Genomic DNA, 22832 nt, shown 5'->3' with positions numbered 1-22832 from the left:
GGCGGGCGGGCGGACGCGCGGAGGGCGGCCATGATGCAGTGAGCGCTGCCCTCCCCGCGCGCCCGGGCAGGGGCCGCCTCAGCGGCGCTCCCGCCCGCCTCCTTACATAACCCGCGGCACCAGAGCGCCATGGCGAATGACAGCGGCGGCAGCGCCGGCCAGGGCGGCGGCGGCGGCGGCGGCAGCAGCGGGAGCAGCAGCAGCAGCAGCAGCAGCAGCAGCGAGCGGGACCGACAGTACTGCGAGCTGTGCGGCAAGATGGAGAACCTGCTGCGCTGCGGGCGCTGCCGCAGCTCCTTCTACTGCAGCAAGGAGCACCAGCGGCAGGACTGGAAGAAGCACAAGCTCATCTGCCGCGGCGGCGGCGCGGCGGGCGCGGCAGGGGGCGCTGCGGAGCCCCGCGCCGCGCAGCCCCCGCCGCCCCGCGGCGCCGGAGCCGGGGCCGGAGCCGGAGCCGGGGCCGGGGAGGCGGCGGCCGCGGAGCCGCCCGCGGCGGCGCTGAGCAACAACCACGTGGCGGCGGGCGAGGCGGCGGCGCCGGGGCCCGCGGCGGCGGCGGGTCCGGGTCCGGGTCCGGGCGGGGAGGCGGCGCTGCTGTACCGGGACAAGTCGGAGCTGTACCCGGGCGGCGTGCAGGCGGCGGCGGCGGGCGGCGCGGCGCTGCGCCCCAACGGGCAGACCAAGTCGCTGGTGCCGCAGCGGCTGGCGCTGGAGTACATCGTGCCCTGCATGAACAAGCACGGCATCTGCGTCGTGGACGACTTCCTGGGCAAGGAGCTGGGCGGGCGCGTGGCGCAGGAGGTGCGCGCCCTGCACCACACGGGCCGCTTCACCGACGGGCAGCTCGTGAGCCAGAAGAGCGACTCGTCCAAGGACATCCGCGGCGACAAGATCACCTGGGTGGAGGGCAAGGAGCCCGGCTGCCAGACCATCCGCCTCCTCATGAACAGCATGGACGATCTCATCCGCCACTGCAACGGCAAGCTGGGCAACTACAAGATCAACGGCAGGACGAAAGTGAGTGCCGGGGCCGCGGCGCTGCGCGGGGAGCCGTGCTCAGTTGGTTTGTTCATCGCTTTTATCATTTAGGGGTTCTGTTTTTAGTGGAGAAACAATTATTTTTCTCCTTAGATACTTTTTTTGGGGGGGAGGGGGGGAAGGAGGGAGGAGGAGGAGGAAAAGGTCCGAGTTCTGCATCGAGATTTCCCATTGTATTTCGCCTGATTTGCAACCCCCTTCAGGCCCTTAAAAGAAAGCCGGCCCCTGTAGTAGAGCCCTGGCAATGAATATTCATCAGTGTCTTTTCAGACTTTAAAAAGGCGGCGGGGGAGCGGGGGGGCTTTGCCGCCCCCGTTACAGCCCGAGGAGGGTGGTGAGTGCCGGGGGTGGGAGCCCGCAGCCCCCCGGCCCCGCTCCGAGCCCCCCCCCCGGCCCCGCTCCGAGCCCCCCCCGGCCCCGCTCCGAGCCGGCCCCGCTCCGAGCCCCCCGGCCCCGCTCCTGTTGCCGCAGCCGGTCGGAAGCCGGAGCAGGAGGGGAGGAGCGGGGAGCCGGAAAGCAGCCCTGCAGCCCGGTCAAGCGCAGTGCATTCACCCTGCTGTGGTGAGGAAAAGTGGGGGAGGTTTGGGGCTTTTAGTTTAAACTGTGCTCCCTGTACCTACGCCTGGGCAGACGCAGTGTGAGAGGCTTAGCTGGAACATAGTCTGCATTTCCCCCGTATCCCTGTTTTTTTCTAAGCCAATTTCTCTTTCAAACAGAGTTAGACCTCTTAAGTCTCTAGTATAGCAAACTCACCCCCTAACGATACCTGTGGCTCTGGACTTCATGAGCAAAGAGGAGTGCTGCAGCTCACCTGAAGGTGCTCGTGGGCTCTGCTGTTCCGTGTGTTCCGACTCTAGAAAACGACCTGAGTTTTGTAACTTTGATTCCTAGACTGGCGCTTCCTGGACGTAGCAGTGGCTGTAGTTCCCACCGTGGAAAGCGTGTGGGCAGAGAAGAGCTGCTTGCACGGTTCTGGTGGGGTGCCCGGRCGAAGGGCACGGAGCCCGGCTGGGTTCAGACCCCGCCGAAATGCCCGCGCGCCTCGGGATGGGGCATTGGGCCCTTCYGTCCCTTCCTCAGCTGCTCCCGGTGGGAGCCGGCGCTGGGAGCGTCGCAGCGGAGCCCCGGTGCCGAGGGGTCCTGCAGCAGGAGGCCCAAGGCTGCCAGCAGCTTTGCCACGTTGGCCCCTGGGGCGCATAAAGGAGCGCGGTCGGTGAGAAGAGTCARTAAGAGGTGGTCCAAACAAGAGTCCGGGCTGTTGGGATGTCTGGTTTGGTGCTTGTGTGGAAAGGCCTGTGCTTAAAGTGAACAGGGGTACGAGCGATGAAATGACKTTCACCTTCTGGCCTCTTTTGCAAGAACTGTACATGTTCTTCTGCCGTTCGTGTCGCACTGAGCAGCATCCACAGACGGTGGTGCGGGGCAGGAGGAGGTGTGAAATGTGCACAGAGGCATCTCTTGGGCATCTGAAGTTGATTCTTCACTTCTTGCTCCTGCCTTTTCTGACGTTAGGTGTGTTTGCATTGTGCTAGGAGTCCCGGTGTCCTTTTCATTCTCGGCCCTATAGAGGGGTAGGCCTCTATAGGGAACACGGCAGTACCAGGATAGGGTCAAGTTCCCTCTTGGTGCTGTTTGCGTAGGGGCAGCTGCTTGATTCCCTTAATTGGTGCAATACAGCCTGTTTTCAGATATTTATGGRTATGTGGGTTCTGCAATCCGTAGCAAAAACTTGTTGTTTTTAGAAAGGAACAGTCTGTGTGTAATACCTGCCCGTTCTTGCTGGCTGCATTTCAAGTAGCAGAACAAAAATACTTGCAAACGCAGCTCAATATTTTCACTGGACAAACTAATCTCTTACCAAATAATTTGACTACTCCTGTCTGTTTATTTTGCAGTATTGTGGTCTGCAGAGTTTGTGTGTGGAGGACTTAGCATATTATTTCACTGAAGGTGCTAAATAAACCAATTTACAGCGTCACTGATGGGGCTTGTAATGGCCAACCRTTTGAACCAACAATACCGTTCCAGCGCTTGGGAATCCCGCGGCCCTGTCTGGAAAATTGCCAACACGGGTCGCACAGGGGAAGGGGTTATCAAACACGTATCAAACATGTGCTTACCTCGTGCGTTAGGTAACCTGTTAAACTGGGCAGCTTGTTGGAGAGGAGAGGGACGCAGCCGTGCGGAGCATTGCAGCGCGGGAGCGTGTGCATCCTCCCCGGGACACTTGCTGAGAAATGATCCGCTTGCATTTTAAGGTGCAGTGCTGTAGTTTTTAGGAGGAAAAGGAGATTTTTCATTAACAGTTTTAAAGTGGTTTTTTTTTTTTTTGGCTCATTTTTATTTTTCTTTGTCAAGTCTTCACAAATCTAGTGAAAGAGCGTAGGGATCAGAGCACGTGATGGAGTAGATTTGTTTATGATTCATTGCCTCTRGTAGGATATGCTTGTTTACGGAGCTTGAACTAGGTCTCCTAAAGGTTAAAGATTCCGTGGAAGCTCCTGTGACTTCCAGGACAAAATGCCAACCCTTACACAACACAACATTCAGAAACAAAGTCAGTTTTCTAAGAACACACGGCAGCAAACCCAACAAAAATATTTTTAAAACTCTCTGCTGTAATCGGGCTGCGAGCCGTTTGGGTCTCTTGTTTGTTTTGCATCTTAAAATCTCTGCTGGGATGCCTAGGCTGCCTGGGCTACTAAAATTGATCCACGTAACTTGATGTGACTTTGTTTAGGTCTCACCATCCCTGGATTATTTGCCACRTTGAGAAGCTTCTGTGTAGCAGTGGGTATAAACTATAAAGCTAGTAGAAGACTCCCCTTTACGTGAGCATAGAGCAGAACTGTAGCCARTGCAACGCGGTGGCTGGCTGTTTGCTCACCTTAAAGCTCCCGACTTGCTGCATTCCTCACTTTTGTTCTGTCTGTGCCTCTCTTTTCCAGACTGTGCTTCCTTTTTTTGCCAGCGTATCACAGCACAGGCTTGTATACGTGAGCTCCAGTGTCTTTCTCCCACTTCCTGTTATTTTCTAGATTTTTTTCTTCTTCCATCTCCTCCCAAAATACTAATTTTCTCTTTCCTTTCCCTTATCTGTTCCTGCATTTGTATGCATGCGTATCTGTTTCCTGCCCTGTCTCAGAGAGCTAGTGGAGGTATAAATCTGCCCATCAAAGTTGGGGAATGAGGTATTCCAGGGTCTCATCCAGGTGAAAAGGGTTTTTCCCCTCTGTCCCCCTCAGAGTCAGGGGGGCAGCACTGTGAGTTTTTTTCCACTGTAATTTTTTTTTATTTATTGTTTTTCTTTTCCTCCCTGGGTTTCTTTCCTCTCTTGCAGACTCCCCTTCATCTAAAACCTGAAGGGTTTCATAGAAACGAAGCTCTCGGTCTTTACCGGTGCAGTGTTAGCTTTTGAGCTCCCGGCTGTGAACTGGCTTGCCTGCTCTTCACCGCCTCAACCCGGGCAGCTCCTGCTTCCACCTCCTCCTCTCCTTGCCCTGCCCTAGGCCTTTCCTTGATTGGATGTTGAATCTGCACTTTCTATTACATTTCCTTAGTGGTTTTCGTTTTCATTTCCACTCTTTTGTACAWCTGACATGAGAGCTGCAACTCAAATTGGTCAGTTTTTGTGCTTTCCTGCACCTTTATGCCAGCAGCAGCCACCGCTGCTTGGCCACCTGGGGAATAAACTGCCTTTTGGTCTGCGTGTTGTGCCAGGCTGCCCTTGAACCTCTTCCCAAGATGGGGAATATCTTGCTTGTGCATTGCTTGCTCTTCCTCCCACCTCAAGGCAGGGATAGCTGGTCTGCCTGAGCACTCCATCGCTGCTTATGSTTTCCCGCGTGCCGGTCGGTTTTCAGCCTCGTGCCGCTGCACAGCGGCGTGTGCAGGAGTTTTCCGAAGACCTCGTGTGCTCTTAATCCAGACTAGCACAGCTGTCCCATMTACTTAGGTTCTGCAGTAGTATGCCTTTCCAAAATACCCTTCTAACGGAGCTGACCTGCTGTCAGCCCTTCTAGAAAGGGGAAAGCAGGAATTCTGCTCCAGCCACTTACTTGTGTGGCAGCTGCCACACAAACACGCGGGATGAGTGTTTCCGTGCAGACGAGCGCAGCTAACCGGAYGAGCAGCTCCCGGCCGGCGGGAGCGGAGCTGTCGGCAGCTCGCGGGGCGCCCGGCGGCGGCGCCGAGAACATGAGAGCAGGAGACACGAGGCCCCGCTCTGCGGATCCCATTTCAGACAGTGCCCGGGAAACCTGAGCGGCGCTCGTACCTGTTCTTTCCACTGGAGCCCGCTCTGCTGAGCGGCGTGGGAGCATGCAGGGGAAAACAAAGGGTGGCAAAYGAGGGCCCTGGGAGAAGGATGGGCCCCCAGGAGGAATTGAAAGGCCGTGGCACGTGGAGTGTGGGCCCGGGGAGGTGAGCACAGGGCTTCGTAGTGGCTCGCTCTGCGGCTTTGAATTTGCAGCTGATTTGTGGGGAACAGTGGCTAGGTCTTCCTCAATCTGTTTACCTGAATTGCTTGAGTTTGATTGAAGGTTGCCCATGCCTGTGCTTAGTGATTCCTTTCCGAACGGTGGTGGTTGTGCTGGAGATGGTGTTTGGGCCTAGGTGAGTGTGTGGTTCGGTGATTCACGGATATTCAGAATGATCCACAATTGTGAGATTTTTATTTTGTTGTTCCCTTGTTGAGGTAGAGCTCTGAAATGTGGTGAGTGTAGTTTCATTCATTGCTCCCCATGCGCAGGTGCCTTAGGTCCCARGCAGAGGAGGTGATCAGAAGCCTGTCTGTTGTTCCTGAATTGAAGCAATCTTTTGATCAAGAAGCACAACATCTGCAAGGGATACATGTTGAGGGCCACTGGAAATCAAAAATTTGATCTTTCTCAGAGATTCTGGCAAGTTCTCACACTAAAAGAATTATATAAATGTGTTATTAGCTTGTGGGAAGCAACTGTTCTGGTGGGATCGTTTAGACGACCTCAAGTTCAGGTCCTGTCAGTAGCCCAGACRCTGGTATCTCGATCAGTTGTGCCATGAGAATTGCTTTTGCAGAGGATTGCATTGGCCTCCAGCACTAGGCCTGTGTGTGAATGCGCTTGTCATGCCTGTGTGCTCTGAAGGGTTGTAATCCCGCAGTTAACGTCATACCTTGACTTAAAAAAAGCAAACAGCAGCAAAAAACCCTTGGTGCGTTGGTGTGTACCGGTTGTGACTCGAGGTGTGGGGTGAATACCAGGTGCCCGAGGCTGGGCAGCCTGCCGGTGACTCCTGTTAACTTTTCCACATGCCCGTGTCTCAGGCTCCAGGCTCCAGGTCAATGAACGCTCCAGGCTGGCGCTGCCGAAGAAGCAGTTGCCCTTCTTTGCCAGCACAAGTATTTACATGGCCATCCCGTGAACTGGACTGGGGAACGGTTCCATCTGAGGGATAAACGGGCGAAAGCGGCRCTCCTGGTTCTCCCTGTTTGTGCTGGCGCCGGGCGCTGGCAGAGGCTGAGACCTTCTTTCAGCAGCCGCGCAAATTTATGCCAGCTTAAAGTGTTTGCCAAACTACGGCCTTAATTTAACACTTAGGGACTGGTTATCCCAAAGTTTGCCCGTGAAAATTTGAGTGTAGTTTAAGAAATCTTTGCTTGCTCTTTATTTATTTATTTTTTTTTTCATTTTTATACTTTCTTTTCTCTGCTCCTCCATGTTTAGCACAAGGCTTGATTTTGGCCTCCAGAAGTGTATTGTTCTGCCCTCCAAAGCTCTTCCTTGCAACTTYTCACTGAAAGTTGTCCCACACCACCCACATGTAGCAAATGCAAAGCAAAAGAAATTTTTTTTCAAATGAAAAGTTTTTTTTTTTTTTTTTTTTATTGCATGTCTGTCCCTCACACACAAAAAAAAACCCAGAACACCTAGCAACTGAAATGAGGCGACCAGCCCTTGGTTAGATATTTTTGTGCTTGCTGCCGAGCTCTCTGGGTTGGTCTAGAGTTTCTGTTGGTGCCCAAGAGGCTCCTGGCTCCCCTGTTTGAGGGTTGGGGTGTCCACATGCCCTGTGGGGCTGCGCTGGCCCTCACTCACTGCTGGCCACCCTGTGCAGGGTCCATCTCCCCACTTGGCTCAGAGGCCTGCTCCGAAGGGGACAATTCCTGTACTAATTTGTTTTCTTGCCCCGTTTCCTCTCTGTTCCCAGGCACATTAGGATAGCTCTGTGAGATGCTGTTTTTCCTTGTGCTTGCTTTTCTTCCAGTTTTTGTTTTTCCCAGTGGTGCAACTCACAGGAGCACAGGATGGCTGAGGTTGGAGGGGACGTCCAGAGATCCTCTAGTCCAACCCCCTGCTGYAGCAGGAACACCCAGAGCACGGGGCACAGGGYGGCATCCAGGCGGGTTGGGAAGACCTCYGGAGAAGGAGACTCCACAGCCTCCCTGGGCAGCCTGTGCCAGGGYTCTGTCGCTCCCACAGTGCAGAAGTTCCTCCTCACAGCAGCAGTGTCCRCRTTGCAGCCGCTCGGTGCYGCGATCCGTGYGCGGCCGCGGTCGGAGTGCTCCGCATCGCAGCCCTGCAGCTCGCGGGGAGCAGCCGCCTTCCCTCCTCTGCGGCCTCCTCGGCAGGAATCCCGTGAAAACCACGTCCTGCCAAGTCACAGGGCCGCCCGAACGGCGCTTCTCCCGTTCCTACGTTCGCCGTGTCGGGAACCTTCGTGGGGCCTTGGAGAGATTCTTGCGCTTTTCTAGATCGCCTTTAGCTACTGAATAGTTTACCAGCTGTTTCCTGCTAAGAAGTAATATGCTATGTATTTCCTTTAAGAATGCAGGTAAATATCACGGTGCTTTGTAACAAGTCTTCGTGTTTGGATTGTGTCCTGGTTAATGTGGACAACTTTTTAGCTTCGTGCAGGCTCGATTGCTGTTGGGATTTGGCAAAAACATCGTATTTCTGTCTGCTGCAGTGCTGCCCTTTACTCAGTGCTGGTATGGCCAACCTTGTGGCTTAACTGAGTGTTCTCTGCTGTAAGAGAAAGGAAGGACATTTTATGCAGAGGAACAAATACTCTATATAGAGCAAAAATATAGTCTTTTTGCCCATCCAAAAACTAGCCCAGTGGATTTTCCTTAGACTACCTGGAGAGCTCTCATGCTAACTCAGAATTTTGTTTTCAGTTCAAAATGGTTCATTTTTGGACTGTTGTGAGTGGGTGGGCTAGTCCTGTGCTGGGATGCTCCCCAGGCTTTCCTGTCTCTTGGTGCTTTGTTACTGTTTCATAAGCGAGCAACCTGCTATTTCCAGGGACTGTGGAGATAACTCCAGAGATGCCAGTCTAAGGTTCTTGGTCATCGGCAGGATTTTTTGTAGCTGTGCTGATGAAATAACAGTAAAAGTTGTATTTTCAGTGAGCAGAGCGGTAAAGTTGGCTTTCCAGCTGCCACTAAATGGGGCGATCATTACTTAGGATGCCCTTGGTGCCGTTTGTGACAAACTTCTCACACCATTAGAAGGGATGCTGGTCTTTGCGGCCCTTTGATAAAGTCCCCCRGGGCCCTTCCAATCGTGCTGAGCTACCTGCTGGTTTCTGAGGGCTGCTTGCTGGTTGATGGCAGCTGGTGGAGCGAATTTTCAGTGCTGGCTTGTGCCAGAAGCGGTGGGTAAGTCGGAGTCACAAGCTCCCAGCTGAAAGCGAATTCACCCGCTGTTCCAGGGCAGTGTCTGTCAGAAATAGAGCAATGCTTTTAAGCATGTAACTGCTGCTTACAGCTGAAGGCCTGCTTGCTCTTTGGTATTTAACTTAAAATTACCCGGGAATATTTTTGTTAGTGTGTAATGTTATAAATAGGGATCGTGTAGAAAAGCGCGTGCCTGTGTGTCTGTACGGGCACAGAGTGTGAGTGTAGGGCCCTTAGGAAGGCCTTGCCTGTAGGCTGCTTAAGGGGCCTTAGAGCAAGGGCAGTTTTACACCTGAGGATGAATTTAATGCCTTGGTTTAGGGTCTGGTCGGCTTGGAGCGCGGCTTGGCCCTGAAGACTTTCTGGTCTCCAGAGTTTTGAGGGAACTGTGTGTGGTTTTACTGGCTGTGCGGCAGGGGCTGCCGCTGCTTTGCCTCCCTCCGGCTGAGATGGACCTCCCGTACAGAAAGGATGTGGGGTGAAGGGGGCGAGGGATTTCGGGAAGCCCTTCCGTTTCCCTCACCACAGAGCACAGGCATCTGAGCTGAGCATCCAGCGGCTGCGTARGAAGATGTTAAAAGGCAGCAAGCTAGCCGAAAGCTTGAGGGTTTTCTGTGCGTATATATATAATATATATATATTATTTTATATATGTATTTATTCAGAGGAGGTGTTCGCACTGTCGGTTCATATTACGTAGTTCTGTTTGTAGCCCCCAGTTCCTGGAGCAGCAGCAGAGGACGGAGGCTTCTCCCTGGCTTTGCGCTTCCTGGGACGTGTTGACTCTTGGGTGAGTCAGGGTCTGTTATCTTCCTGCTTACATAGCTCAGAAAGCTGCGGATAGCACAGCTAGATCAGCCTGGGGGTTACTGCTTAAATTAAACTGTAAATTTTCAATAAGAGATTAAATAACCTGACTGATGTGACAGCGTGGAATTTAAACTGCTGTAGATCAAAACCTTGTTTTGGGGACAGAAATCTTCACATACTAAAGTTCTCGTGTGATGTGTAACTGTGCCTGGGGATAAAGCACATGAAAGATTTGTGGGTTTGTGCTTTTTTTTTTTTTTTTTTTGCTTTCGTTTTCCCCAAAGCAGTTCCCAGCTGGTTAATAATGTATTTACCGTGTGTTTCTCTCCTTGCTGCTTGTCGTGCTGCTGGATCCTCCGTGGGAGCAGAGCCGCACGCGGCATCAGGCGCCCCATTTGGCCTCGCTGTCCCGACACTGTTGGGAGCTGCCGTGCCGGCTGGCTCCGGAAAGGCAGGGAACAGGAAAAGAAAAAGAAACCRGGAGCGCTTGATAAGGGCATCTCGAGGCTGCTCCGCGTTGGCCRGCATCCTGCAGGGTGCCCAGTGAAATCTGCATTGAGACCCYGGATAGTTGTGTAGGTCGTGGTCTGGGCTGCAGCCCGGACCTTCACTGTTCTCTGCCACATTACCTGCTTTAATCTGTGTGTAAGGACCCGTTATGCAGCCCAAGGGTAGCGTCTGATTTGAAGTGTGCCTTCACAGGACTGATCCAACCAAATGTTTAAGGAAGTTAAAAAATCTCCTTTTTTTTTTTTTTTCTTTAATACTTAGAGGAAGGGGCACATGGTGAATATGATATAAGAACATTCTGGTGCTTGATGTGCTTTTGAGGCCTTTTCTTTTCTGCAGTGGGAGGCCGAGCTGCAGCAGGGCYCGCCGCTGTTCTTTGGCTGGAGAGCCAGCACGGTGAAACGTGCTCTTTGAAAACCACAGGCTATCAAAAAGTGCTTTGCTCTAATATTTCCTATAGYTTTTACCGCATGTTATGCAGTAAGCTTGTAACAAACATCTAGATGAATTTATTTTCTGTATATTTTGGCTTTGAGAAGAATGCTGCCACCTTACCATTGGGAGCAGCCACCCTTTCACAGAAAAGCAAGGAAGGCACCAGTAAGRGTCAGGCCGTTAACATAAATCAAAGAATTGCGGCTCTTGGCTTACAGGTCTTCTCCCCCTTTAGCTTCCAGCCATTTCTCATCTCTGTCTGCCCCATACAAACTTGCCAGCKCCTCTTGCTTGCTGTCCTCCTGCCCGGGATGCCCTCCGTCCATTGACTCCATGGAGAAGCAGSAGGAGCAGGGAGGCTGCTGCCTTTTCCTCCGTTGTTTCTTTCCGTGAGTTTCGGAGCCGGTGCCCAGGCCGTAGGTGTCCCCGGCAGGGACGAGGTGAGGGTCGCGGGGCRCCAGCCGAGCGCCCGTGCCCTGCAGCGAGTCGCCGGCTGGAGCCACGTGGAGCTGTGCGCGTCTCAAGGGGCCTTCTGCCCAAACGGGCTGCTGGAATGTGAACTGTGCAGCACAGCTATGAAGAATATGCAGTCTTGCTGTGAAAAACAAAAGTTCTGTGCAACGTGGTTTAAGACGGACATTGCTGAGTTGTTACAGTCATAGTGGTTCTCTCCACTCAAAGTTCTCATGGTCTTTTTTCCATCTGAATAGTTTGGTTCTCACAATTTCATTTTGTATGTGATTGTTGGATAATAATTCTCGTTTACCATACATCTCGCCTTCATGCAGGTGTTTATTGTTATACCACTCTGTGTTGGCTGCAAGTAATGATAGGTGTGTATATGGAGCCTAGAAATCTGTGTAAAATGCTGCTCCTGGTGCCTCCAGCAACTGAGAACCCTGCTGAGGAGCCAGGGGCTGTGCCCGGCCACAGCTCCTGACAGCCACGGCGGGACACCATCAGCCATTACCCTATGTAATCTTGTTTTAAAAGCTGTTTGTACTTCTGGCCTCTGCAGCATCCTCTTGCAATGGATCCTGAAGTTTGATTAGGTAGGAAAAGAACTTCCTTTTGTTTAAAATCTATTGCCGGGTGATTTTAATACTTGCAAAAACTTTTTTACGGCAGTTTTGTCTTTTGTGATTTCTAAGAATCTGTCATTTTCTTCTTCATGTTTTTTGGCTGATGTCTTTTCCCTTCTGGACTGAGGAGCCCTGGTCTTTCTGGTCTGTGTTCAGATGGGCACTGCCCTGTGCTGCAGGTCGCTCTTGTTGCCCTTCTAAGTGCTTTTTGTTTTGTTCTGGTTTTGTCCGTTCAGTGTAAGGCACCCAGAATTGCGGGATTAGTGTGCAGTACATCATGGATTTGTGTACTGCCAGAATAGTGTCAGAAATCCTCAGATAAGGAGGGGCAACATGGACAAAATGCCCCATTTGCCCCTGCTGCTGTGCTGAGGTGCTCGTTTAAGAGAGCTGCTTGTATTGCTACAGAGCTCCTTCTAAAGAGACAGCAACCAGTTCAGGAGCCCATCTCTGTATGTTTATAAGGAGAATAATACATGTATATGTGTGTGTATATATATATAATTTTTTTCCCAAAGGGCAGTTCTTTGCATGTAGTGAATTTTGCCTACCTTTTTTTTTTTTTTTGTCAGATACTTAGCATCATTTTACCTTTCTGTGCACTTCTTTGCAGAATGGATTATGCAAAATGGTTTTATGTTGCATATAAGCACTGTCACTCTAGTGTTTTTATCTGGCCATATATATGGCTATTTTGAAAATAATCACCCTTGTGGGGGATCTTGTCAGTAGCTGTCATTTTTCATTGAAAGGAGGTTAGTTCCCTGTAATGAAATTGTTATTGCAATTTACGTGTAAGTAGCTATTTTCTTTGTCTACTCCAGTACTTAAGAATGCCTTGAGAACAAGATCTTGTAGAAACACCATGCTTGAAGTGCTCTGTGTCAGCATTTCCAATTTTTTGTGTAGAATAAGTTTGTATTAAATTCCCATTATAGCTGGGAGAAAACGCCATGTAGTAGCTCCCTTAGACCTCCTAACACTTGGCACGGGCTCAAGAACAACACTGGAGCTCTTAGGCTGMAGTCCTGACTTTGTCATTTTCTTTTCCGTAGAGAAAATAGAAAAGAGGAGTGGTGACGTACCCTGAGCCAAAGGCTGCACCAAAATTATGCTGAAGTCATATAGGAATTAGTGCAATAAATATACGCTTATTTTTATCCATAGCATCCTATAGCTCTAAAGAGCTTTGCAAACATGAAAATAAGCAGGGGAAGTAATGTAAATGAAAATGCTGTCAACAAACCCTCTTTTCAATTTAACCTTCTCATATGGCAATGTGAATGTTGCAGTGGAAGAGTTTTTGGTGTTCACTTTTTACTCCCCTTCGCTACTGAGGCTGCACGTTCTACAGGTCAGATCATAGTATCTCCATAGTGTAACTCCAGAGAAMAGTTCCCTCTGAATGACAGTGGATATTCTCAAAACTCTTTTTTTCTTCTTGTTTTTTCTCTTTTCTGTTCCCCTCCCCGGTTTGGGTACAGCTTTCCAGAGGAAGTAATGGAGTCCTCCAGGGACTCGGTGAGGAACAGGCTTTGCCTGTAATAGGAAGATACAGACTCCGTTTGAGACTTTTTTTTTTTTCCCTTTTGACAAATATCTTGCATTTTTTTAAATCCTTATTTTGTAATAGAAGATGGAAGAAAATTCTTGTTTTCTGGAATAACCTTCAGCAGACTTGCCAATTATTACTCGGAATTGTTTGTATTAATTCTGAGAATAAAATACAATATGTTCTTTCTCGCTGGCAGTTTTGGGCTCTCGTGTCTGCCAACCTGGGAGGACCTGTGGCCTATTCCCGACTGGGGAATTCCCCTGTAAATGTGTTTATGTAGCCAGCGAATACTGTCCTGTGTTGCTGCCTGTCAGCTGGATGCCTGCTTTGCTCATGTAAATAAATGATATAAAAACAGTGCCTATTCTAAGGAATTAATWATTAAGTATAGGCTGAATCCTCAGCGCTAATAATTGTGTTTTTTCTTTTCCACTAGGAAAATTAACCATTTAGAGTGATAGATGAATCCATTCCGGCTAGAACGAATGGAAGAATTTGGGGTGCAGTGCGGCAGTTACCTACTGCTGCACTACCTGGGGGTTGGATCGATTCCTCTTTCCCAAGTTAGCCTTTTGCAAGGCCACTCAGTAACCTCTTATCTGGGCTGCAACCCATGTGAGCAGCCTTCTGCACGCAAGGGTTGGGCACGGGTATGGCCGTGCCTGTGCTATACGTCTCGTAGCAGCTTTGTGCTTACTTTTTGTTGCAGCGTAGCGTGCTCGCGGTAACCCCCGTGTTGGAGATGTTTTGCAGTGCGGTTGATTGAGGGCCCGAGGGACACAGAGAAGGTGGCAGTAACAGCCGAGGTCTCGAGGGGTGGCTTGTGACTTGGGCTCACGACTGGATCTCGTGGAGTTGGTAGCAGGGTGGCTGCAGTTAATAATTGTGCTCTGCAGCTTGCTGCCCTGCGTTATCACAGCGCGTGTCGGGGAGCCTCGGAGCCTTCCGCAGGCTCTTACCCGCTCCTTCTTTCCCCGTCTTTTTCCCTTTAGTCATGCCCTTCTTTCATTGATGKTTTTTTCCCCTCCTCTTTGGTTTTGTGAATCTTGTRTTGAGGGAAGACTTGCAATAGATGCAAAGTGACCCCAGGAGATGTGTTAATTTTCTTGCAAAGATGAAGGGCCAGCAACACAGCTCAGTAAATCGGCAGGTGTCACCTTGMAATGTCCTCTATTAATAAATTACTATTCACTGGTAGTGTAAAACAATAGACCTGTATTTTAGAAGATCTGTTGTTTCTTTTCAGTARCCATTTAGAAGTTGCACTTTAAATTATGGTCCATGGCTGAAAAGTAATTTGTCCCACCCCAAAATCTGTCATGATTACTTGTTGGCTTGAATTGGTAGCTTGTTCCTTGTCTAGCAGTGCGTTATGTGACATTTTGTGTATTTGATTATTGTTTCACTTGTCAATTTTTGTGGTTCTCGGCATTATTTCCATGCTCTTGGTAGTACTTTTTTTGGAAGTGCTGCTGTTACTTCTGTTATCTGTTTCTTCTCTGTCTGCCTTTTGTTTTGCACCATTCACATGATCTTCTTGCATTTTGTTCCTTTGGGAGTTTCCCCCACTTTGGCTTTAGGCGGTGGACGTGAGGAGTCTGCATCCTTGAGTTGTTTTCGCATGTTTGCAGACTAAGGCAAGCACAGCTTCATCAGTTATGTGCTTAACTATATTCTGTGCTTATTTATTTAGATCACAAGTGTGAAGGCAGAAATAGTCCTTGAAAAAGGTAGAGTTGTGTTCTGCAAACCTGCCCTGTAGGTGGAATCTCTCAGCCCTGTGGCTCGGCCCTCGTGAGCTGACCAGTCACCTCTGATGGGGACGGTGGCTCCTGAGCCCTGTATCTCTCTCCCAAGCAGTGCAGTAGACCCTGAAGCCCAGAGGTCCTTTGGCTTGTTTGTTTGGCAACAAGTTGCTGCTCTTTGGAGTCTGGGTGAGCTATGTTAAAAACCTGTCCGCAAAAACAGGTTGGCCAAGAGAACGGAGCRTGTGGGTCCCGTCTCCAAATCCATCATTTGGAGATGGACCGTGGAACAGTGGGTTTTCCTTTTTGTCAAGTGCAGCGCTATTCAGGAGGCTCAAGTGTTGGTTACTTGTTAACTCGGGGATTTGCCCTGCTGATTTTCTGCCTGCAGTCACTAGGGGAAGGTCTTGGGTCTCGKGAGCACCTTTGGGGAAGACAAAAACTTCCCAAGCGACTTCTCCTTCGGAGAGGGTTCTGTTCTTGCTCCTGCGGAGGCCGGTGTCTGTTTGCTCAGGCTCCTCTCCTGTGCCATTGCTTCGTGTACAGTTTCAGTTCTGTTCCCTTCGGGTTTTTGGAGGGGGAAATGGCTAGGTTGAGATTAGCATCTTGCTGGCAACTGTGGTGTTTGGCCAGTCCGGGCCGCTGCAATGACGACTGGCAGGAATCTTGACAGATGGCATCAGCRCTTTGTTTTTTAAGTGGTGGTTTGCCGAAAAGGACCGATTGGCCTGGAAAAGCCTACTTGTCTCCTGGGAAGGGTGAAACATTTATTTTCAGGAATGTATAAAATAGGAGGTAAGGAGAAGAGCAGCMGGTTTTGTGACTGGATTGCCCATTTCTATAGTAGTTTCATAATGCTCATGGTAAGTAGAGTTGGAGCAAACCGGATGGGCTCCTCATCATCCACTGATACTTGGTTACACTGAAAACTGTATTTACCCCGAGCTTAAGATTACTGTTGATTCAGCTGAAATTTGAGAAATGAGGGAAGTGAGGGGGCTTCTTTATTGCCTAGGCCAGGCAGTTTCCTCAAGTTCTCCTTGTTTCCCGCAGACAGTGTTTGGCAGGTGAGCGTGGGCACCGGCAGCCTCGGCTCCCGCGGGCCCTGTGCTGTTTCACTCCGTGTTTGTGGTGACAGAGGACACAGTTCGTGCTCCCACAGACGTGATGGGCCCTTCCCCAGSGTGGCAGCGTGCACAGTCGGCACTGCTTGCACCGAAATCCTGGGTGGTTTCGGAATGTGCCCCTGGCTGTGTGCAATATTAATTGTAGCACTGCGTTGTCTACCATTATTCTACTGCATGTAGTAGGAYTAAGTGCTTCACTATGTCAGTTTTGGAATACTGTCTGTCCCCTTGCAAGTGTGCATACCAATCACTTGTAAAATAGCTTTTCATCAATTTACTGTCTATGGTAGTGCATCTTTCTATAGTTTAAGGTATACATGTGGCAGCTGAGATGTTGACTTGGGCATTTTAAAGTGCGCTCATAGAAGTAGTGTAAGTCTGAGATACTTAGTGCACAACTACCTTCCTATGTGACTGGCTTTCTAAATATATAGACTATATACAATATTCCTATTATTGTGCCCTTGCACAACRTTCACATTTATATCAATAATTCTTTCCTATAAGAGAAATTCCAGTTTTATATTTATTTCACTCCTTAAGGTGGGAATAGAATGATAGTTTTAAACAAGAAATGAAAGAATTAAAATCAATCTTTCTTAAAAATATGCAAAATATCTCCCAGTATTTAGCAAAATTATTGTGTATGGTTTCTTATCTCTGATAGGGAGAAAGTTCTAGGCTTCTCACTAAGCCTAGTGCCCTTGGGAGGGCAGTGATGGGTRTTTTTTAAATGGCAAAGCTCTCAGTCATGCACTTTCCCAAGTGTTACAGTGTGTGCAATTTATTTGGTGCTTATTGTGTGTGTGTATGTGTGTGTGTGCACATTACATACATATATATGTATGTACACACACATATATATACATATATATATGTATGTAATGTCCCACCACTCCCTCCTGTCCCAGCTGTAATCCTTAGGRTTTCTTTCCTCTTCCTAAAACTCTCCAGGATTTAAATACAAAAAGCCTCCAACTCTAAAGTTTGGGCTAATGCTTGTACAAACTTTATTTTTAAGGTAATTAAATTCAGTTTATTCAGTAGATSTCTCAACTAAACAAATGCGTTTGTTGTGTGTAATAATTTTGAAATGGGTAATCATCATGTGTGAGTGTCAGTGCCTGATGTTGTGTGGTTGAGGATACACCTTAGCTCTGATGTTCTGCTGAAAAAAATATATTTTAATAGACATAGCTGCATGGCAGTTAATGTTCTACTGATTTCCTACAGTATCCTTTTTTTTAGTCTTTTTTTTTTTAAAGATGCTGCTTTTCTGTCTCCTAGAGCAGATAATGATGAAACTAGCAAGTTGACTAGAGACATGCAAGAACAAAACATTCTGCCTCTTCTTGGAAAAAAAAAAAGAAAGAAAAAGTTCCCCTTTTTTTAAAATATAATATTCATTTCAAGGCACTTACAATGGTAAATTAAAAACAGACTTTTAAAGTTGGTGTTGATTGACTTCTCTTTTCAAATGCCTCTGCAGTGCCAAACTACTGACTCACTGGTCTGCTCCTCTTGGAGGGGATGTGGAGTTATCCGAGCAGGGCAGCCAATTCCACACACACATGCTACGTTATTCAACAGTTGCTCGAATCTGAAGCTGCTTGAATGCAAAACATTCTTTTTATAATGTGGACAGATTTAGGTTGCCACAAATTGAGGTATACGTTAGGGCCTTTTTCAGCTGCAAAATGAGGGGTTGTGTTTGCTTCTAGGTTTCTTGTCTTTGGGGGATAGTACCTTTCCAACTGATTTATGAGASATCTCAGTTAGTTCCCTCTGGCTTTTTGTTTGTTCTAAATTTTCAGCATCTGCACTTTTTTAAAAATAGCACAATACGTGATATTGAACCTCAGGGAGGCTGATAGAGCTTCAAAGCTCTAACTTAGGCAAGCATCAGTTACCTTTTTGGTTTTAAAGAGGGATGCAGGTGTTTAAGCTTGAGAATGTAATTATTCAGAATGGGACTTGGTAAAATCTACTTTAAAAAAAAAAATTGTTAAAGGCACCACACAATTCTGTAGACTTTCTTAATTAAATCTGAACGCAGCTTTATTTTCCTAGAAGGAATTAGATTAGATTAGTTCTAGTCATGTGGAATAACTGTGAGGGTGTTTGCATTCATTTCACTGAATCAATATTAAAACAACACCTTTTGGTTAAATTGGCACAATTTTGAGAAAAATGCATGTTCTGTCTGGGCTAGCAGCCTAGAAAATGCCAGTGTCTTAACTACAAGGGAAGATACAAGCTGGATATTTTTCTGAAGGTTGCAGACGCACTCGGCAATCTCTTCCCTTGGCGCTTGGAGAGCTGAGACTTGCACCCTGCAAAGCTCAGGTGTGGGAGAGCAGTGGGAACCCCGGTACCCTTTAAATGTTGATGTCTCTGTTTAGCAGCAGACTAGCTAGGGGCTGAAAGGCTCCAAGATCCTGCTCTGGCTGTCAGGAAGACCGTCCCTTTGTGTCCATCTGTSATGCTGGTTTCAGCTGCTGCCCGGTTACCTTTGGGATGTGCCCCTGGCTGTCCCAGGGCTCAGGCCGAGCCTTGAGGCATTCACCCTGTTTCCGAGATCCACACGCTCCTGCTAGGTTCGTGACTCTTATCTGATAGGATTATGGGAGTTTCTCTTTCCTGTTTTTATTTATTTATTAATTTATTTRTGTAAGTGTGGGCACACCCCATGTTCACAGTCATTTTTCTGAATATTAGACCTAAAATGTTTGGTTTGAATTCAAGCAGGTGTGGGATTGCCMGCTCTAGGTTGCTGGGTTGAATGCAGCTGTGAAGCAGCGTGGAAACTTCTGTCTTCAGACTTGTCAGGCGGTTAGAGTGTGTCTACTGAATACTGTARGTAGATAAAAGGGCAGCTTAAAACAGAAGGCAGTTTTAATGAGTAAAGCAGTGACTTCRTTCGAAAAGAACTCGAACTGGCAAAGCTTTCTGTGAACTTCAGTCAGAAATCAATGTGCGATTAAAGCAGTCAGAAMTAAACTATGAGTAGAAGAACTTACCTGTTGTGCCAAACCCTTGGTGGTATCTTGAGCTGCTTCATTTTGTGTGTCTGTAAAGTCAGGTTCTCTCAGAGCAACTGGAAATCTTGTATTGACGGTTGCACTGAAAGGTCTGGGGAAGAGTGAGGTAGGGCAGATTAAGCAATAGTTTCTGGACTGCCTAGAAGTTCATAGAGAAAATAAACCACATACAAGAAACCTGCCTGATGATTCCCTTTGGAAGGCAAGAAGCTGCTTAAGCTCTTATTTTGTTGTTGTTATTTTTTTCTTGTTTTTTTTTTTCTTTATTTTTTAAGCTGTAAGCAGTGARCTTGCTTGCTCCTTGCAGACTCCCCAAGTCTTGACCTCGACTGAAAGGTACAGAWTTTTAGCGAGGATGCATTTTGCAGATATTCATATTTCTCTTCAGCTTCTCTAGATACAGCTCCCCCTTGCCTGGGTTTTGGTGGATGTTTAGGCATTTTCCAACCCCAGCTTTTATGCAACTGTAGGTTCTTTCCACCTACCCTTAGCTTTTTTACATCCACTGTTTTCATTTCTGTGACCAGTGATTCTCTGGCCTTACTAAGCAGATCATAGAGGCCATAGTGGCATGGAGTTTTACTTGCTTGAAAGTTAATATTGAAATACTTAGATTAGCTAGACCCCAAAGAAGTTATTTTGCCCATTTCAGCTTKCTCTTTTGAGTAGAACTATCAGAAGTTCTCCAAAGTTGTTGTTGTTTTTTTTTTTTTTCCTGTTGAAAATTTCCATCTCTGATTGTGGAAGATGTGCAATAGAAGACTTACCAATTGGAGCCAAGTTGTACCATGTTAGCCTTAGTACCGCGTTTAAGTCAGTAATGTTGACTTTGCTCAGGCAAAGTAGTATCAATACAGTCTTTCTTCCCTCAATTTCTCTGTTATTTTGTGTACTTTGCAAAAATAGCTCTTGCCCTGAAATGTGCCTAAACTGAAATGTATTTCCTCAGGATATCTGTTTGTCAGGGATGAACACATTCTTGAACCAGATATGCCTTGCAAATGCACCAAACAGGCTCAAGTCAGATGTGCTGTATTTTCTTTGATTCCATATGTGGGTTTTTTGCTTTTATTTTTTTTTATAATGTGTCGAATGACCCATGCCAAGGATTTCCAGTGAAGCCTTTTGTGAGAGCGTGAGAGCATCTGATAAATTTTTTCTAGGAAGTCATCGGTCTTGGGTTTGGACATCTTGTTTTGCTCGCGGAGCCTTGCAGTTCCTTCGGCAACCAGCAAAGGTGACATCTCCRTAACCGATGCAGCGCTCTGTGCTGCGGGCTGAACAATAGTTAGTTCTTACTAATAAATTAATATGACAGAGCACGTGTCCTCTCTCCAGCCCGTTGCGTGATTCTTCTTTGTTTTCCTTGGGATTTGGTGCAGTCATGTAACTGGTATTTTCTYCCCCCTCCGCTTCCTAAGAGTTTTCTGTTGCTGCTTCCTATGAACAATACCCAGGCATCAGGTATCCAGCTGTGAGAGGAGTCGGAAAGGAGAGAGGAAAAAGCTCCAATCTGTTTACCTGCTGCTCTCCCCACTGTATATAGGGGTTCGGTGCTTGTGTTTCTTTTCCTTGGTCATGACCGAGACTGGGCTTGTATTSTGTGCTGCCCTCGTGAGCTTCATAGATACCCCTTTGCGTAGCGAACCAGACACTCTGTCCTGCCCTCTGCTTTGTTCCTTTCGTGCATTTAACTGCTGGATGTAGTGGTTGGCACACAAGCACCAAGGATGCTCAGCAAAAAAATCTGTGGTTTTGATTAGCTCCCTGTGACTCAGTGCTAGCAGGTTAGTATTTCTTCTTTRTGGTGATAACTTAATCTTTTTTTCCCCCGGAGCTGAAAATCTGAAGGTTGAGCATATACAGAATATATGACTTAAGTATATAGTGGCTCTCCTTGGGCATGGCCGTGTGCAGGGAGCGCGGAGGCTCTCTGGCTCTTCCCGACTTTTTTGCTTATTTGTGGGTTTCGGGGAGTATCTCTGGAGAGCTTCCCGTGCCCAGATTCCATTACTGCAGTATTAAGGGCRGCTGGTATTAGTGTTTCCTGAAGGAATGCTTAGAAGTTGTCATGCCAGAGAAGTGCAGAAGGGGGACGCTTAGGGTCTGTGATCCGAGTGCCACTATTTCCTTGTGCTGAGTTTGCCCATTCCTTTTCTACAGCTGATAAGACAGGTAGCTCTTTGTTTTGGACAGCTGGCGCCGTTATAGCCTTAACCCAAGATGTTGGGGGATTTGGAACATTCCACTCTCTAATGTGGCTTTTTCAACTATTCAGAGCAGAGTTTAAGAAAAAAATAAATTAAAAAGCTAAGTTTTGTGCCAGCTTGGGATGTTTAAAGATACTATCATTTGCTCTCTAATGGCAAAGCAAGGGAGGGAACGAAAAAGTAGGCGACTTCATTGCCTACATGGGTAACCTTCCAGTCCTTTCCCACAGAATGAAAGTGGGAGTAATCATGCGGTGCATGACAGTCTGACACAAGCTCACTTTGTTTTGTTTCACAAAACAGTATGTTTCACATACCCTGTAAATTGTGAAGTTCTGTAGCTTTCCWTACCGTGGCTCGGTTGGGGACAGGGGCTCGTGTCCCTAGCCGGGGCGGGYGGTGTGCGGCGCTGGCCGGCCCGTGCGTTTGCTTTCCAGTTCCCCACTGAAGGCTGAGTCATTGTTACTGTTAGAACAAATATATATTAGATATATTATCTAATCGAACAGCAAAACTGTTTCTCCTCTCTTGCAGCTAATGATAGCACAAGTTTCACACTTATAAAAGACAAAAACAAGTCCTTTATATATATATATATATATTTATTCTTCCAAGAGTGTCTGTGTTTTAGGCTCAAATGAATCACTTGAAACACTTTTAACACTGATGGCTGCCAATGTTTATGTTGAGCTGATGGCAACTGATCCTCCCCCGGACTTCCCAGCAAGTGCTGAGAGTTCTCTTTTTTTTTTTTTGCTCCAGCAATTTTGAGGTTAAAACTTCCTCTTTCCGTTTAGTGGGTAGAACTGAAACTTGTGGATACATGTATGGATTCCACGTAAGGGAAGAGAACAAGTGAGATTGTTCCAGTAGTTTGTAAAGGAAACTGCATCAGTAGGATGCAAATTTAGGCTGCTTTAACTATTATAGAGGGAGGATTTATTTATTTATTTATTTAAAGGCACCTCTGCTCTTGGGGGGAAAAATGTATAAATATATTTTTATATATTTTATATATAAARTATATTTTATGTGTATTTGATAGGCCTGGGAACAGTGCTTTCTAAACTTTCCACGCWAGGTTGTTTTTAGCTCACTGAAGGACGTGTAGGTCGCTTGCACCTCGATACCATTTCACACCTCAGTCGAACTCCTGGTTACTTTAAGGAGAATKGGGATTGCGAGAGCATCGCAATCGGTATCAGCCTTTTCTTCATTCTGAACAGTAGCTGTGCCACGGAGTTCCTGAGAAATAGCTGGTGTCAGTGTTAAATTTACACGATCCTCCTAAGTAAAACCTCTTAAATAACAATTTTCATGTAGCTGGAAATGCCTGTTCTGGGACGGGATTCAGCAAACCTGGGTGCGTTCTCAGCATCGTTTGTGACCCAGGCTGGCTCTGCGGCACATGAACCTCTTCCAAGGGTCTGCCTTCCGGGGGAAACCAAATAGGCTCCTCTTCCAGCCCAGCTTCGCTTCTGCTTTGTTCCCTGTAGGTTTTCCCCTTTTTAGAAAAGGGAATTACAGAACACGTATTACAGATTCACAGAATATTTAAGGTTGGAAGGGACCTCTACAGATCATCTAGTCCAACCTTCCTGCTCAAGCAGGCACACCTA

General features: G+C 47.7%; 1 protein-coding gene across 1 annotated transcript in view; it reads left to right on the top strand.

The window, feature by feature from the left end:
- The first annotated feature begins 114 nt into the window (after nucleotides 1–114).
- Nucleotides 115–22832, top strand: part of EGLN1 (egl-9 family hypoxia inducible factor 1) — a 32893-nt gene continuing 10175 nt past the window's right edge. The window contains exon 1 of the mRNA XM_026053353.1: nucleotides 115–1017. Coding sequence (XP_025909138.1) covers nucleotides 130–1017 — 888 coding nt within the window. The 5' untranslated portion in view covers nucleotides 115–129. The remainder of the gene's footprint in view (nucleotides 1018–22832) is intronic.

This window comes from Nothoprocta perdicaria, unplaced genomic scaffold (assembly GCF_003342845.1).
Source record: "Nothoprocta perdicaria isolate Ctin4 unplaced genomic scaffold, notPer1 scaffold_99, whole genome shotgun sequence".
Classification (NCBI taxonomy): Eukaryota; Metazoa; Chordata; class Aves; order Tinamiformes; family Tinamidae; genus Nothoprocta; species Nothoprocta perdicaria.
This window is presented reverse-complemented; position numbering and strand designations above follow the sequence as displayed.